Genomic DNA, 13,092 nt, shown 5'->3' with positions numbered 1-13,092 from the left:
TAGGGTTGGGGTTGGGGTTAGGGTTAGGGTTGGGGTCAGGGTTGGGGTTAAGGTTAGGCATAAAGAAAAAGAGTTGGTTAGGGTTAGGGCTAGGGTTGGGGTTGGGGTTAGGTTTGGGGTTAGGGTTGGGGTTAGGATTAGGGTTAGGCATAAAGAAAAAGAGTTGGTTAGGATTAGAGCTAGGGTTGGGGTTGGGGTTGGGGTTAGGGTTAGGCATAAAGAAAGAGAGTTGGTTAGGGTTAGGGCTAGGGTTGGGGTTAGGGTTAAGGTTAGGCATAAAGAAAAAGAGTTGGTTAGAGTTAGGGCTAGGGTTGGGGTTGGTGTTAGGGTTAGGATTAGGGTTAGGGTTAGGCATAAAGCAAAAGTGTTGGTTAGGGTTAGGGCTAGGGTTGGGGTTGGGGTTAGGTTTAGAGTTGGGGTTGGGGTTAGGGTTAAGGTTAGGCATAAAGAAAAGCGTTGATTAGGGTTAGGGCTAGGGTTGGGGTTGGGGTTAAGGTTAGGGTTAGCGTTAGGGAGACATTGAAACAACGTTGAGAACTTCTTGAACTAGGTCCTGACGTTGAGCAACTCAAATACAACGTTGAAACAACATGCTTTGTGACGACGTTTATTCAATGTCAGGTTGTGACGTTGATCTGACCATCGACATTTGGTCATTTCCCAACCAATATTCTACAACACAAATACAACGTTGAAACAACATGCTTTTTGACGACGTTTAATCAATGTTGGGTTCTGACGTTGATTTGACCTTGGGTCTGAGCAGAGGATGACGTTGTTTGCTTGTGCGGCCGTTTGAGACACCTGTGATTTGGGGCTATATAAATAAACTTTGATTGATTGATGGTTGATTGAATTTTGGTCATTTCCCAACTAATATTTTTGACAACGTTTAATCATTGTTGGGTTGTGACGATGATTTGACCATTGAATTTTGGTCATTTCCCAACTAATGTTCTACAACAAAAATACAACATTGAAAAGACATGCTTTTCGTTGATGATTAATCAATGTTGGGTTCTGACGTTGATTTGACCTCGGATCTGGGCCGAGGATGTCGTTGTGGCTTGTGCAGCCCTTTGAGACACTTGTGATTAAGGGCTATATAAATAAACCTTGATTGATTGATTGAATTTTGGTCATTTCCCAACCAATATATAATACAACGTTGAAACACAGGGTTTCCCGCATCGCTTTGTTAAGGCGGCTGCCTTAACAACAAAGAGCCACCGCCTAAACTAACGTCTTAACAAACTGCTCCGCTTGGTTCTACCTCCCCTGTCAGTACGTCTCTCTGCTGTGCTGCTGTCCCCCAGCATTGTCCCACCCACAGAACCATCTGATTGGTTACACGCAGAGCGGTAACAGCCAATCAGCAGTGGGTATTCAGAGGGCATGGAGTCAGTGCTCACGGTACAGGCAGGTGGGGTGAGCAGATAGGTGTTTAGCAGGTAAGCATAAGGCAGCGGACTCTCCCCAAATGATAATAAACACCTCCCAGTCAACTACTAGTAACATCACTATGAGCCCGTTGACGTTCTACAAACATAAGCGGCAGCTCAGCTTGCTCGCAGTCCTTGAGGCTAATTAGCTTTTAGCGTAACGTTAGCTCACAGTGCGGTGTGTGTGAGTGCGCGCGCCCCACATGAAACGGACAGCAAAGCCCTGTCTGAGAGAAAGACAAGCATTATTGACCTACAGTTAACAACTAAGTTATTTCACTTTACCTTTTTCTGTGTTGATTGAGCTGTGTTGAAGCAGCAAAAAAAGGACATTATGTTAAATGAAGAGTTTCTGTCTCCGATAGTTGATATAGTAATGTAACTGCATCATAAAGCCTACCGTATTTTCCGCACTATAAGGCGCACCTAAAAACCACAATTTTTCTCAAAAGCTGACAGTGCGCCTAATAACCCGGTGCGCTTTATTACGATTCATTTTCATAAAGTTTCGGTCTCGCAACTTCGGTAAACAGCCGCCATCTTTTTTCCCGGTAGAACAGGAAGCGCTTCTTCTTCTACGCAAGCAACCGCCAAGGAAAGCACCCGCCCCCATAGAACAGGAAGCGCTTCACCCGCCCCCGGAAGAAGAAGAAAAAACGCGCGGATATCACCGTACGTTTCATTTCCTGTTTACATCTGTAAAGACCACAAAATGGCTCCTACTACGCGACAAGGATCCGGATCATAAAAAGACGCAATCTCTCCATCCGCACACGGATTACTACCGTATTTCACAGCAACTGATATTCCTGTGAACTGCACTGTGGAACGGGAGCACGTACGGTGAATATTCGCACCACAGGGAATGAGGAGTCATCCTTCACTGTGGTTCTAGCTTGCCATGCTAACTTCCACCCATCCAAAAGAGACCTTTCCAGCCGGCGTCATCATAAAAGCTAACTCGAAGGGATGGATGGATGAAGAAAAGATGAGCGAGTGGTTAAGGGAAGTTTACGCGAAGAGGCCGGGTGGCTTTTTTCACACAGCTCCGAAGGCGAACACACCTTCACTAAGACGGGGCAGATAGCGCCGGTCGACATACGCCAACATCTGCCAGTGGATCGTAAATGCCTGGGCAGATAGTTTCGGTCACAACTGTGGTCCGAGCTTTCCGGAAGGCAGGATTCACAGAACTGCTGCACAACAACAGCGACACTGACTCCCGATGACTTCTACGAGACGGAACCGGCCATTTTTGGATCCCACGCTTGCGCAACTTTTCAATTCGGACACCGAAGACGAAGAATTCGAAGGATTTACGAATGAAGAATAACTTCAGAAGGTGAGCGCTATGTTTATTTTGTGTGTTGTGACATTAACGTTCGAGCAACATTATGTTGCTATTTATTGCTCTACACCATTTTGAATTTTACTATGTTTGTGATTGCACATTTGCGTACATTTTGGGACAGAGTTGTTAGAACGCTGGTTTTCAATATATTATTAAAGTTTGACTGAACTATCTGACTGTTTTTTTGACATTCACTTTAGCGCAGCGTTTTTTTGACATTCACTTTAGCGCAGCGTAGGCGCGGCTTTTAGTCCGGGGCGGCTTATTGGTGGACAAAATTATGAAATATGTAATTCATAGAAGGTGCGGCTAATAATCCGGTGCGCCTTATAGTGCGGAAAATACGGTACATGAACGTGTTCAGGGATGAATAATAAATGATAAATGGGTTATACTTGTATAGCGCTTTTCTACCTTCAAGGTACTCAAAGCGCTTTGACAGTATCACCACATTCACCCATTCACACACACATTCACACACTGATGGCGGGAGCTGCCATGCAAGGCGCTAACCAGCAGCCATCAGGAGCAAGGGGTGAAGTGTCTTGCCCAAGGACACAACGGACGTGACTAGGATGGTAGAAGGTGGGGATTGAACCCCAGTAACCAGCAACCCTCCGATTGCTGGCACGGCCACTCTACCAACTTCGCCAGTCTCTCCTATTGCTATTGTACTATTTTTTCAGCTATAGTTACATTAATCATTCGTAATGTAGCAGCCTAGTTTTGAATGGCAGGGTCCCTGCTATCACATGTTGATAAAAAAATATAACATTTACATAATAAAAATCAACTACAGGCTTCCCAAATGCTGTAATAAATTAAGCATGATGAGTTGAGCATATGCAACTTTTTTTCAAACGCTTATTGCAAACGCTTACTTACAGTAAGTCATTAATTTGACTTACTAGGTCAATATTTTGTCATTATTTTGACTTAGTAAGTCATTATTTTGTCATTATTTAGTCATAATAAAGACATACTTAGTATCTCAGGTAACTCGGACTGTTTTGTGTTTACTTTACGGAAAAAATATCGAGAAATATATCGTATATCGCCATTCGGCAAATGGATGTTATTTTGAAATGCTAAATATTTTTGTATATATATAAGATATTATTTGGTTATTTTTTAATAAATATGTGTTCAATTTAACCAGAGTCTGTATTCTATTGCCCGTGATTTTCTGGGGGAAGCACTGAAACAACATGCTTTTTGTTTGCGTTGTGACGTCGATTTGACCGTTGAAATTTGATAATGAGTGATAATGGGCGGGCAGCACGGTTGCACAGGGGTTAGTGCATGCGCCTCACAACACGAAGGTCCTGAGTTCAATCCCGGGCTCGGGATTTTTCTGTGTGGAGTTTGCATGTTCTCCCCGTGACTACGTGGGTTCCCTCCGGGTACTCCGGCTTCCTCCCACCTCCAAGGACATGCACCTGGGGATAGGCCCCTCCCACCTCCAAAAACATGCACCTGGGGATAGGTTGATTGGCGACACTAAATTGTCCCTAGTGTGTGAATGTTGTCTGTCTATCTGTGTTGGCCCTGCTATGCAGGGCCGGCCCGTGGCATAGGCCGTATAGGCAAATGCTAAGGGCGCCGTCCATCAGGGGGCGCCACGCCAGTGCCACAAATGTTGGAGAAAAAAAAAAGAGAAAAAAAGTTGGTACTATTATTTCTAAATACAAAAAATAATCCCACGTTAATTAAAATGCAAAGTAAAATCTATTTAATAGAAATATTATTTGTTACAACATCCCCCCCCCCCCCTTCCCCCGCACGGTGCGCCCCTCCCTTCCCGTATCATGACTCTTTTTGGACGTCACCACATCAAAAAATCAACACAAGATGTCAAAACGGCCAAAACTGTCAGGTGCCCAGGGAAGAAAAAAGAGAAAAGAAGAGGAGGAGAAACAAGAAAAGACAGAGGTAGCAAGTAGGTAACGTTAGCCTACATGAAATTATTTGTCTGTTACAGAATGTGATAGTAACCTGGCTTTTTAGCATTAAGCTAATGTTACATGATTCGGCAATTGCTAATCAATAAATAGCTAGTTCTGTTTTAACGTCGGGTTAATATTGTGGAGGGTCTAAATTGTTATGGAATATAATAATGTAACGTTAGGTAATTACAGTACTCCCACCTTACATTCCTCAGGGACATTTGTATTAGATCTTTTAAGCAGGTGTTTTTTGTTTACATTATTGCCTTCTGGTTAGCTAATGTTTGCCCTGCAGGTAATAGTCACTTTTCCACCCCTTTATATATTAGGTATAGTTGTAAGTAAAAAAAAAAAGGTCAAAGACAAAGCTATTCGGTTTCTTGTGAGTATATACACTTCACTGCCGATGTGGGGGGGCGCCACCTAAAATCTTGCCTAGGGCGCCAGATTGGTTAGGGCCCCGGGCCTGCTGCTATGAGTTGGCGACTTGTCCAGGGTGTACACCGCCTTCCGCCCGAATGCAGCTGAGATAGGCTCCAGCATCCCCCCCCGCGACCCCAAAAGGGACAAGCGGTAGAAAATGGATGGATGGATGGATAAACATGGCTGTGAGATGTGGAGTGTAATTATGCGCATGTGTGCTTGTGCGTCACCTTCGTGCACATGCGTCGGTTCCTCCTGGTCCACACCACCCGCAGCTTGTCTGGTTGCCTGCGCACACACACACACACACACACGTTAACTCACAACAAAGTGTGTGTGTGTGTGTACATCACACACATCTTATGCTTGGTGTGTGCCTAACATTAACCTTTGTGTGCGTGTTGTATTGCAGGAAGTGAAAGAGGAAGTTACGGCCGTCATGTGACCGGTGCGCGTGCACGTACGTACACACACACACACGCCCCTGCAAAAAATGTTCTATAGAATCTCTATAGAAATATATAGAACGCTATAGAATTTCGTCGGAATTTCTTTAGAACTGAAGATTCTATAGAATATGTATTCAAAATTCTATAGAAATTCTATAGACATCAGCTTCATGTGCTGGAAGGTCTTTTCACTGTTCTATAGAGCTGGGAATTCTATAGAATATCCTATAGAAATTCTATAGACATTACATTATCTGATGAAAAGTCCATAGATTGTTCTATAGAACTGGGCATTCTATAGAATGTCTAACAGAAATTCTATAGACATTACTTTATCTGCTGAAAGGTCTATAGATTGTTCTATAGAACTGGGCATTCTATAGAATGTCTAACAGAAATTCTATAGACATTATCCTTTATCTGCTGAAAGTTCTATAGATTGTTCCATGGAATAAAATTCTATAAAATGGCAGCAGCGCTATCACCATAGCATTGATTAATCTCATTAAGTTCATTCACCAGACTTGAGCTTGTTTTTTGAACAATGCAGGATGTCTCCCTCAATTATGAAAATGTTAATTTTGTATCATTTAAAATTGTGAGGTGTCATTTCAAGGCGGACACCCAGAACTTCGGCAGACTTTATTTTTAAAAGTATATTTATTCCAATAAATCAATTTATTTTTATTTTTAGAGTTTTTGAGTTATCTATAAGTAAAAAGTGTGAATATTTTCGTAACTTACTTTTTTATGTGATAAAATTAATTTTATTGGACTTCCAACATAAATTGATTTAGCAAAACTCAGTTCAAAGGTTTAAATCAGACCTAAAACGTCAGGACCCGCCCACGTACCTGCATGCAGCTGTGGAAGAACAAGCCCAGACACGTTTCTTCACGGAGCCCAATAGGAAAACACTTTACCGAACTCATGTAAGTAACAATTTATATTGTTAAAAGTCAGTATTTGCCAGGATTTAAATGTATACATTTTCAAAAGCATGGTTCAATGTTATATTTAGTTTACTACTTTTCCCGCCGTAACATTACAAACCCCCCCCCCCCCCCACCCCCCCAAACACGATAGATAGAACTGCTCTCGTTTTGTTATAAAATAACAAAACTGTTTTAAGGCTGCAATCACAACCAAATTCATGTATAGTTGGTAATAATCGCGTTGTATCAATGTTTCTCATATCCGACACTAATAAGTGCGAATATGTTTCAAATCAACTTTTTTTTTAAATTATTTATTTTTCCCCTTCGCGCTTGCCGTAGTTGCAAAGCAGATTTCGCGGGCAGTTTGAGTTGGTGATGGCGGCCACAACGTCCATGTTGACTTCACTCGCTCTTTCTAAGCTGCCCAAGTCACGTCGGAGTTCATTGACGGTAACTTTGTTGGCTTAAACATCACATTTAGGTTTAGGGTCTTCTAGGCGCGATGCGAGACGTCACAAGCGGGCTAACGTTGAGCCAAACAGCAGCTTCGAGGCACGGGCGGAAATGGTGAGCTAGCAAAACTAGCCTAATTTATTATTATTATTATTATTATTATTATTATCATCCCTCCATTGTTTGTAACGTCAGGCTTGTGTGATCACACAGAGAAGGAGTTTGGCCCCCAGTCAGGTCGCCAAACGGAAGCAAGGGGAGGATGATCATCGAGACGAAATATAGTATATTAACCACGAGCGGTTCTCGAGAGAAGATGAATGGAGAAAATTGGGACAGTGATGAAGAAGTCCAAGTTCCATGGCCACTCAACAAAGCAGGAGGAAGGAAGCAGTCACAAACCAAATACGTGGCAAGAATTCTGAGATTTGGTGGTAATTAATAAACAGTTGAAAACTTTTCAATTCAATTCAGTAAAAAGTATACGTTTTACCAGAAGTACATATTAATATAGATATATTTAATATAGATATATTTAATGTACTTCTGATTTTACACCTTGAACTTTCGACTTTGTTTATGTAAAGTTAAATTTAATTAATATAATTTTTTTTCTTCCATGATTGATAGTAATTTCTCATCAGTGCAGCCCTGGTATACTGAATGTTTCAATCTGCAATGCTGAGGTGATTGTCATGATAGTACAGACTTAACCTTGACAATTTTTTAATATGGCTGTAAGCCTGTAAATAAGGGAAAGTAAGGTGAAATTTGTTTCTCGCTGAGGTGAATTTCTGAATCATCAGAACTGTAGGTATACCAAAGTAATTTAGTGATAACAATCTGCTGCTGAAATGTATGACTAACTGTACAGTTTAATTTAGCTTAATGTGGCACATATTTGTTTTTACACAGAAGACACACGTGAACTGACGCCATATTTGAAAGCCGCTCAGGATGGCAAGGATGTACCCCTTACTGGTGATTTGGAATATGGCAGAGGCAAGAGAAACAAACAGCCAAAGTCTTGGTCATCAGACAGTGAGAGCAAGGATGAAAGTGTTGAGGAGACTCTATCTGACAGACAGCAGGTACTTTTATTTCAGTGGTGTTGTCGCGATATGACCGAAATAGTGTTGAAAGCAACGTTAAACGTTAATTCACTCACTCACTATTTCAGTGGTGTTTCAACTGTGTGAGGTTTTGTAGGATTCAATCCCATACTTTTGAAGTACCTTGTCAGTTTTTCTTTATCATAAAAGTTAATCAAATCATGTTTCATTGTAGGCTTTAAAGTTATTGAATATTTTGATTCAATTCGACCAACTCAGACAGAATAATATTCAAGACAAATTGAGGTGTTGACAGACTTTCTGCATGTACTCGAAAATCTATCATTTCTGCAAACATATTTCTTCACTTCAATGGCATATAAAAGAACTGAACACGTTTTCTTGTTAATCTTGATTTTTCAGAAGAAAAAGAGGAAAGTAAGCCGTACAGCTGTGGGATATGATGCTCGGGCACAATTGAAGGCCCAACTTGCTGCTGTGAGTACATGAATAGAATAGAATAGGATTTTATTGGTTAATCAAAGCACCCTCTCGAGGCAAACAATCACAAGTGCCTAGCATTCATTTGAAATCGAGGACGTAAAAATTGCATCCCTGGCAACTGGTTTAAAACACAAGTTTATACTTTTACTTATATGAAAATAACACTACAAATACCTGATGAACAGTGCCTACTGTGTGAATGGCTTACTGCTACATGTACATGTAGCATATTCAAATTAATGTGCCTACAAGGTTGCTTATACATGTAAAACTTATATGGTGCTGTCAGGGCCGTATCCAGGACAAATTGCTTCCGGAAAACATATGAGCGCCCAAATTAATCATAATACAAATTATTTCATTTGATTTACTATTTTGACATTTTCAGCTGGGAAGAACTTCACCGAAAGATACATGTACAGAAATGGAATCCCTGAAGAAGGAAGTCCTCCAGTTGAGAGAGGAAAACAAATCCCTTCGAGATGCATTGAGGGTTGTTGAAGGTAGGTTTTCTTATTCTAGAAGTATGTTATTGTAATTATCATAGGTTGATGGAAAATATGCTTACATGTCGATGTATGAAATAACTTTCTTATTACTGTATTTTCATCTAACTTTGGCCTACGGGTATTGTCGTCATGTACGGCTGTCCATCCGTCACCGCAATATTTACAGAATCGTTTCATGTACGGAAACCAAACTTGTTACATCTATTTATCTTAGTGTAACAAGAAGCCTATCGAAAATGAGTCGTCTCGGACAATATTTTCCAGAGTTATGCCCCTTTTTTCCAATAAAAATCCATTTATGATTTGGGATAATTTCAGAACTGTTGCATATACAACATCCTAAGTTGTGATGTCCTCCCCTCTAAATAAGGGGAGGACATATGGTACTTGTTTGTTTGTCTGTCTGTCCGTCCGTTTTTGTGTGTTTCTCTTATATTAGCAAGAGTTACGTCCCTTCCTTCTTGATATTTTGTCTCAGCTGGATATCTGATTAATACTTGACCGACAAATATTAAATCTTCGCGTGGTCAGGATGAATTAATATATATGGTTATATATATTTTTCATCTTTGATTGCTTCCTTACCATGTTTCCCTTGACTTGAACAAGATTCCTATCAAAATACCCTTACATTATGATAGCTGGGGTTAGAGCCGAGCGGTTTGGATATCGCCAGCTTCATGTTATTAATGTATTTTTTTTTTTATTGTGTCTGCATCACAATGTACTTTTTTCTATTAAAGGACTTCCTGGCCTGCTAATGAAGATGGACGACTTATCACGTCAGGCAACAATACTATCAGCTCGACGTCCTGCTGTCGCTCTGCCAGAGAGGAGCTGGCCAACAGCAGCTTGACAGGAAAAAAATCCAATGCTTTTAAGGATAAGCATGAGAAACCAAAACTGGATGACAAGAAAGTGTCTGCTATTATTGGTGAGTATAAGTTAAATCAATCTGATTAAAACCATATCCACATCAGGGAAGTGGATCTGACCCTTTTCCTATCTCCAAGTCGTTCCGTGATCGTTTGGCATGAAGTATAGATATCCATAGCTTCCAGTCTGCTTGGTCCATGAATTGACTGCGAGATGTTCGTTTTGACAGATTTATAGGCATGGGTGGTCACATTAGCTTTGATCTCGTCGGAAACCAACATCAAGTGACAAAGCAAAAACCGCAGCGCACGGATATCTACACCTTTTTCTCGTTTGATATCTTATATCGGCATTCTCCGCCTTACTATTTAACAACTAGCGTCGGGAATTTCCGTGAGTTCTGCTGCAAGTTGAGAAGTGAACGACTTTTAGATAGGGAATGTGTCAGATCCCCTTCCCGATGTGGATATGGTTTCAATCAGATTGAAGTTAAATATTTTTATTAGAATTCTATTAATGCACTTTCGTGATTGTTCGAACGCCATTGGGGACACCCATCAAGTACACAACAAGATTCACAAGAAAGTGAAATCCTGAAAATAATTTGAAAAATATTTCACACACTGAATGGATTTTCTATATAGCTAATGAATAGTGTACATGCACTGTCAGAATTTGATACAGATTTGTTGCAGTTCGTAAAGCCTGGCATGATTGCACCACATATGATTTTGTGTGCGTCAAGCAGTGCAAGTGCCTTACAGCATAGAAACGCGTGATATGCAATGTATGCAGTGTGTTGACTATCCATTGCATTGATTAAATGATAGACATCACTCTCTTTATCGAGCTGAAAAATGCCATAGTGTAACTCATTGCATGACAGCTAGTGTCTTGGTGTCTGCAGACACTAATTCTGGTATATTTTATTGATCTTTCAGATTTTGTGAAGAAGCTCCATCCCTCAAGTGAAGCAAATGTGATAAAGAAAATCATTGGAGTGAAACTGAACATTGCGCAGAAAATGGGAAAAAAAGAAGGCCTCAGAAACAAATTCTGCTGGACGTCTAGCCGTCTCTAACAGTCGGGGAAGCGCGGTGATCATGTTGATTTATGCTGCTGACATTTATTTATTACGTCAAGATTTGAGTTACATGTATATAATAAATACAAGTCAACATTCATTCAACTGCAATATTTGTCTTTCTCCATTGCCAGTGTTAGACCACAGATTTTGTAGAATGCCTGCCCAATCATTTCTACATCATTCTGAACCGTATTCCACAGAAAGCCATTCCATAGGAGCCTGTTCTATAGAACTACTCTTTAGAACTTTCTTCTATAGCACTATTCTTTAGAGGAGATCTATAGAACCATTCTTTAGAACCCTGTTCTATAGAACCATTCTTTAGAACCATGTTCTATAGAACCATTCTTTAGAATCCTGTTCTATAGAACTTCGGTCCTAAAGTTCATTAGAAATTCTATAGAGATATTCTTTAGAAATTCTATAGAACTTCGGTCCTAAAGTTCATTAGAAATTCTATAGAGATATTCTTTAGAAATTCTATAGAACATTTTTTGCAGGGGCTTGTCACATAAACAGCCGAGTTTGAAAAGTGACGACTATGTTCTAGAGTTTTCAAGTCATGTTCAGGAACAAAGTTGTTGTGAAGTAGTGTTACGGTAACAAAGTGCAATAAAGTGGATATTAAGTGCAATAAAGTTGTGTCGCGTCTCGCGGGACAGCTGCTGAGGCGAACGTGCGCGCGCACGCCCTGTCATCCTTTCCGGGTGGAGCAAAAGTAAGTGAAGAATAAAGAAATATTCCACTAAACATACATTATGACGTCAACATAATCATAATAATAATAATAATAATAATAATATAAGAGTCGCGTGTGTGCGCTCACCATTTCTCCTTACACTCCACGACGACTTCCTGGTAAGAAGCCACAAACTGGAACTTTGAGGCTTTTTTCCCGACGCGCTGAAGTCTTTTCCACACTGACGTCATCTTGGACTCGTCCTGAGGTCGGACAAGGTTCTGAAAAGAACCCACAAAGAAGGTCCTGAGGGGGTCCCAGACGTCTGCGCGTCCCCTTAAAAGGGCCTGTGTGTGGTGCCGGGCGGACACACGCGCGACGTAACAGACGGGACTCTCGCGCACGCGCGCGCGCGCGCACTTTGATGTAACGGCGGACTTTGACCGCCGTGCACGCGGACAGGTTTGAACGAAGTTTGACTTTCAACGCTGACTCACGTGTGCGCGTTCACGCCGGGGGGGGTATTTTTAGGCGGGAGGGTGTGAAGATGGACACGGACAGCTGCGCGTGTGCGCGCGCAGGGTGGCATGACTCATGGCTTTTTGACACTTGTGCGCTCGTGCACGCTGACGAAGGCAAGAGACTTGGCCCCGCCCACCTGAGAAGAGCAGCGCATTGTGGGTGTTTGACAAGACAATCAAGTGTTGTTTAATGAACATGTCACACATCTGGCGCCCTCTGGTGGACACCTTTCATTTTGCGCTTAAACGAAAATGGTCATTGTTTTTAGAATAAGCCATCATTTTTTCTACCGCTTGTCCCTTTTTGGGGTCGCTGGAGTCTATCTAAGCTGCATTCGGGCGGAAGGTGGGGTACACCCTGGACAAGTCGCCCACCTCATCACAGGGCCAGCACAGATAAACAGACAACATTCACACTCACTTTGTAACCAATTTGTAATGTTCTATTTGTAACCTTTTTGGCTGAGAGCCATTAAAGCCAAATATTTTAAAATGTATTTCCGTGAGAGCCATATAATATTTTTTAACACTGAATACAACTAGATGTGTGCATTTTTAAGTAAGACCAACATTTTTAGAGTATAATACGTCTCTTACTCTTTTTAATAACATTGTTATTCTGAAGCTAACCAATAATAAATAAAATACTTCTTACCAATAATGCGACTTCTTGCACAGGTGCGGTAGAAAACGGATGGATGGATTAAAATGCATTAGAATGTTTTATATTTTGAACGTTATTTTTAACACTGTGATTACCAGCGGAATTATTCATTACTTATCCTGTTAAGCAGTGTCAGCTAAGATTTATCTGAGAGCCAGATGCAGTCATCAAAAGAGCCACATCTGACTCTAGAGCCAT

The 13,092-nt window shown here is 41.1% G+C and overlaps 2 protein-coding genes across 3 annotated transcripts in view; one reads left to right on the top strand and one right to left on the bottom strand.

Annotated features, from left to right (window-relative positions):
* LOC133607878 (uncharacterized) overlaps window positions 1–12,184 on the bottom strand; it is a 73,220-nt gene extending 61,036 nt beyond the window's left edge. The window contains exons 1-2 of the mRNA XM_061962911.2: window positions 11,857–12,184; window positions 5,393–5,450 (exon numbers count right to left, since the gene is read on the bottom strand). Coding sequence (XP_061818895.1) covers window positions 5,393–5,450; window positions 11,857–11,960 — 162 coding nt within the window. The 5' untranslated portion in view covers window positions 11,961–12,184. The remainder of the gene's footprint in view (window positions 1–5,392; window positions 5,451–11,856) is intronic.
* On the top strand, window positions 6,160–11,027 carry LOC133607888 (uncharacterized). 2 transcript variants are annotated; one of them, XM_061962938.2, is made up of 8 exons: window positions 6,160–6,543; window positions 7,031–7,116; window positions 7,216–7,436; window positions 7,918–8,093; window positions 8,478–8,552; window positions 8,947–9,061; window positions 9,811–10,001; window positions 10,885–11,027. In XM_061962938.2, the coding sequence occupies exons 3-7, from the start codon at window positions 7,265–7,267 to the stop codon at window positions 9,921–9,923; spliced, it is 651 nt and encodes a 216-aa protein (XP_061818922.1). In that variant the 5' UTR covers window positions 6,160–6,543; window positions 7,031–7,116; window positions 7,216–7,264; the 3' UTR covers window positions 9,924–10,001; window positions 10,885–11,027. The 2 variants fall into 2 exon arrangements, with proteins under 2 accessions (XP_061818922.1, XP_061818921.1); XM_061962937.2 differs by having other exon boundaries at window positions 6,160–7,116.
* Window positions 12,185–13,092: the final 908 nt, after the last annotated feature.

The sequence above is a fragment of the Nerophis lumbriciformis genome, linkage group LG09 (genome assembly GCF_033978685.3).
Source record: "Nerophis lumbriciformis linkage group LG09, RoL_Nlum_v2.1, whole genome shotgun sequence".
Lineage (NCBI taxonomy): Eukaryota > Metazoa > Chordata > Actinopteri > Syngnathiformes > Syngnathidae > Nerophis > Nerophis lumbriciformis.
Note: the sequence above shows the minus strand (reverse complement) of the source record. Positions and strands in the feature narration are given on the sequence as shown.

Bases quoted from the DNA above. Each gene is read 5' to 3' on its own strand.
- LOC133607888 (XM_061962938.2), top strand. From the start codon at position 7,265: ATGATCATCGAGACGAAATATAGTATATTAACCACGAGCGGTTCTCGA. The intron at 7,437-7,917 runs GTAATTAATAAA...GTTTTTACACAG, and splicing joins AAGAATTCTGAGATTTGGTG to AAGACACACGTGAACTGACG. The intron at 8,553-8,946 runs GTGAGTACATGA...TGACATTTTCAG, and splicing joins TGAAGGCCCAACTTGCTGCT to CTGGGAAGAACTTCACCGAA.